This window comes from Branchiostoma floridae, chromosome 12, assembly GCF_000003815.2.
Source record: "Branchiostoma floridae strain S238N-H82 chromosome 12, Bfl_VNyyK, whole genome shotgun sequence".
In the NCBI taxonomy this organism is placed as follows: Eukaryota; Metazoa; Chordata; class Leptocardii; order Amphioxiformes; family Branchiostomatidae; genus Branchiostoma; species Branchiostoma floridae.
In genome coordinates this window covers 16,873,624-16,877,410 of record NC_049990.1, presented here as the reverse complement: position 1 = coordinate 16,877,410, position 3,787 = coordinate 16,873,624, and the positions used below count along the sequence as shown (strand labels likewise).

The 3,787-nt window shown below is 37.1% G+C and overlaps 1 protein-coding gene across 1 annotated transcript in view; it reads right to left on the bottom strand.

Moving 5' to 3' along the window:
• Window positions 1-308: 308 nt before the first annotated feature.
• LOC118426807 (sulfotransferase 1A1-like) overlaps window positions 309-3,787 on the bottom strand; it is a 6,797-nt gene continuing 3,318 nt past the window's right edge. The window contains exons 3-6 of the mRNA XM_035836329.1: window positions 3,289-3,415; window positions 2,677-2,771; window positions 1,899-2,085; window positions 309-862 (exon numbers count right to left, since the gene is read on the bottom strand). Of these exons, the coding sequence (XP_035692222.1) occupies window positions 753-862; window positions 1,899-2,085; window positions 2,677-2,771; window positions 3,289-3,415 (519 nt within the window). The 3' untranslated portion in view covers window positions 309-752. The remainder of the gene's footprint in view (window positions 863-1,898; window positions 2,086-2,676; window positions 2,772-3,288; window positions 3,416-3,787) is intronic.

Sequence of the window (3,787 nt, the reverse complement as noted above, 5' to 3'; positions counted from 1 at the left end):
TCCAGCAGATATCTTCAGTTTTCCTAACGAAAGGCAGTGAATGCTTTCTGAAACGTCTGACCGCTTCCAAAATCATATCCAGTTACTTGTGATAATCGCTTTTTGGAGTAACAGAGTTTTTGCTGTGTGTAATATGCATGCAACGTAGCTATAGATAGGTCTATCAAAACCGAAGCTGATTCAAATTTCAATATCCTATCATGATATCTTTACCGGGTAATACAGAGAGCTGGGGAGAAACATTGTCAATCTGGAACTTCTGTTATGACAATATCGACTAAGATTGTCGATATTGGCCCAGGCCTAGAAAGAAAATACTATATTTCCGATTTGCCGACGTTCCACAGCAAAATCCTGCCGACCCTAGCCTTTTTGGTTGACCGGTCACACTATAGCAAGGCTAGGGATATAAAATTTTCGTAACAAAAATGTTGTAGAATCGTTTTCCAGCAGTTTTCCTTAGTTCATAAAGCATTGAAAACTGTATTTACTTACCATAAGTATATCTATATCGTTAGAATACGATGTTGGAACTACTAATTTCCTAATCCATGATTAGTTTGGATGACTTATTTTCGGCCAAAATCCAAAACAAGAAGGAAAAAGAATCTCTGCCTTAAAGTCCATTTTCAGGGCCGTGATCATAAACATATCGGTGTTTTTAAGATCTCACAAAGGCGGAAGCACAGCTGAACACAAACAACTCAAGGTCATTGTTTTGACATTAAACGTGCAGTCGGTACGTATTCAAATTACTCGAACTCAAAGGACAAATCAACGCCCGCCATTTTCTCTCTGTTGATGTCGTCCAGGATTTTACTCTGCTCAGGACTGAGGGAGTTTTTCCAGTCTCCAACTTTTCCTGCAGAAACGGCATCAACAAGCTATCAATGAATTATAAGGAAACTGTTTCAATCTTTGGGAGACTTTTTTTTTTGCACACCTCTTTATCTTCCAATTGCTTAAACATCAAATACACTTGCAATGTACATATTCATATAACTGTTTTTTTTTATACAACAACAACAATGGTACATTTGTCAACCACTAAGACTAGTGTTTGTACAGTCGAGTACTATTGCAGATGGAGGGATAACATATACTGGTGTGCCTGGACGAATTACATGTGTAACTTAACATGCAGTACATGGGCAGTGGAACAGTCAGGAAAGACGAATACATGTAGTACATTTGTCAAAATACTGGGAGACTTTGTAATGCCAAGATTAAAGTGGTTACATCACCAAAATTCAACATTTTCTTGATTACATGTAGCCATAACAGTATTATTCAATGTACATATTATTTAGATACATGTGGTTTGGTGTCATAGGTGACGTATGCTCTTTAAAAATTGCTTAAATCGTGTTTTGCAAGAGCTTGGAGTAAAAAAGGGGCCTGACCACAATTTCTCCACCTTTTGCTCTACTGCTTATAGGGTCACGTGTATGATGTGACGTCATAGAACAACCTCCTAAACAACAAATGATTACAGTGCGAATAGCCATTTCTTTTTAATCTAGTTTCAATTAAGATCAATTGTCGTTTCTAAAAAGGTGCGTCTTACATTAATTTAATTATTGCTGTATTAAAAACGTACATTTTTTCATATTGATGTTTTAAAGTGTATGCTCAGTTGAAATATGTTTTCACCACACTTGTATTGTACTGTTTATGCATTTCAGTTCCTGGCTGTGAAGTATCACGTTTTGATAAATCATTCATTTATTGATCTATTCGGATTTCTCAATATCTTGTCAAAAATTTATGGAACTTCCATTTTTTCGGTGCGTTAGAAATTACAATATTTGTTCCAAGGGTATTTTGCTTTCTGAGAGGTAAATATTACATATTGACCAATAAAGAAGAAGAAAAAAAATAAAACACGGCAAACATACCTTTTCGCATGAACTCAAAACCATCTTTCCTTTGGTCCTTGAACGCTTCATCCCGAGAGAAGTTTGTAGCGTCGTTGTCCTTCATGGCAGAGAAGGTACAGTTGGCCACCACCTCATCAATGCGCTGGTCGGACAGAGTCCTGCCCAGGAAGTCAGCAATCTTCACCACGTTGCCACGTAGGTCCTCCCAAAGAAGAGAATACAAAATCAATGTTGTGATTTCCAACAAAAATGGATTTTCTAATCAGGGGTAAAAATTACTAAAATAAAGGTGATATCTCACTGCACTTGGAGCACCGGTACGGTAATGCGGTGTTCGTTCACTGTGGCACTGTTGTGTTATTTTATTATAATGATAATTACTTTTTTACTATTGCAAAACAATTGTACGGGGTACAAAGTATGGCATCTACATAACTACAGTCCTATAGCTTAACTTAAGGCTTATCTAACTAACAAAGGAGTTGTAGTGTGGGATACGTTTCTTACAATCATTGAAGGCTTTTACAATCACCTCAAACACGGGACCTCCATTTAGTGTCCTTTTAGAGGGACGTCCCAAACCGAAGCTAGGTACTCATTCCAAGTGTGTATAGCGCCTCTCCCAAAGATCATGTATCAACAGATTCCAACCTAAGAAATCTTGGTTTTGTGCAAAACGACCTTCCATTACGCCCATTACGCCACAGGGCCCCAAGTTGGCGTTTTGCATGTTGCATATAACAAGAAAGAGCAGCAGCTGTATTTAGATATATTATTTTAGATATGTCAAGCTTACCCGCTTCAAGTCTTCAAACTTGAGGAAGAGCACGTTGTTGTCATCCTTGTGACGCCAGTACTCCGGGACGACGTCCCACCAGAATCCAAAGGCAGCTGTGGAGGAACAAGTATAGTTGTTAATTTAAAAGCGGACTGTTCAAAATTTAAACTGCGAAATGTTGCGAGATACGAAATTCCATTCTGTAGATGCGGCACATTCGCAACCTCGCTGCATTAATTTGTGATAACAACAACAATGGAAAAGCATTATTCTAGTCTACCATATATTATTCTATTCTATTCTATTCTATTCTATTCTTTTCTATTCTATTCTAGTCTATTCTATTCTATACTTATCTATTCTATTCTATTCTATTCTATTCTATTATATTATATTATATTATATTATATTATATTATATTATATTATATTATTGTCTATTCTACTCTATTCTATTCTATTCTATTTAAATTACTGACCAAAGCCCTCTTATTATAATATTATATCAAAATCAAATAAAGGAGAGGAATAAAGAAAAAAAAACATAAAATAAATTTACTTGTGTTTGTGCATTTAAATACAATTGCTACTATACATACACAGTGCTTAAAGTATTGTTATTGTAATCAACCTTGCTCAGGGTTGATGAATTCTTCGAAGTTTTCATCAAACGTCCCAGATGGGATGAATTTGAAGCCCTCTCTCATCTTGTGCCAGGAAACCACCACGTCTTTCACATTTCTTGCACAGTAGATGATCTGGAAAGTGAGAATTATTATGTTTATCCTCAAGGAAGGGGAACATGTTGTTTTTCTGCCGTTGAGTTGAGTCTATTTAGATGACCGACATGTATGGTCCCTAATATGGCTCGGCAAAAAGGACACTGTCAAATGCAAATGCACAAAACAGATGTACACAATCATGTATACACCATCCTCCTAGTCCTACGCAGGGACATCCAACACCCAAACTGCCTGTCTGGATGTGCCCTGCTCTTTCAACCGTCACTCTTAGTTGCTGTGGACGCCCCCCCCCCAAAAAAAAACCAGCTGTCAGCCAATCAGAGAACAGGCTTTCCGTTTTCAAAAGCTGTCTCGCATGTATAAGGGTCAGCTCATTAATATTTATGA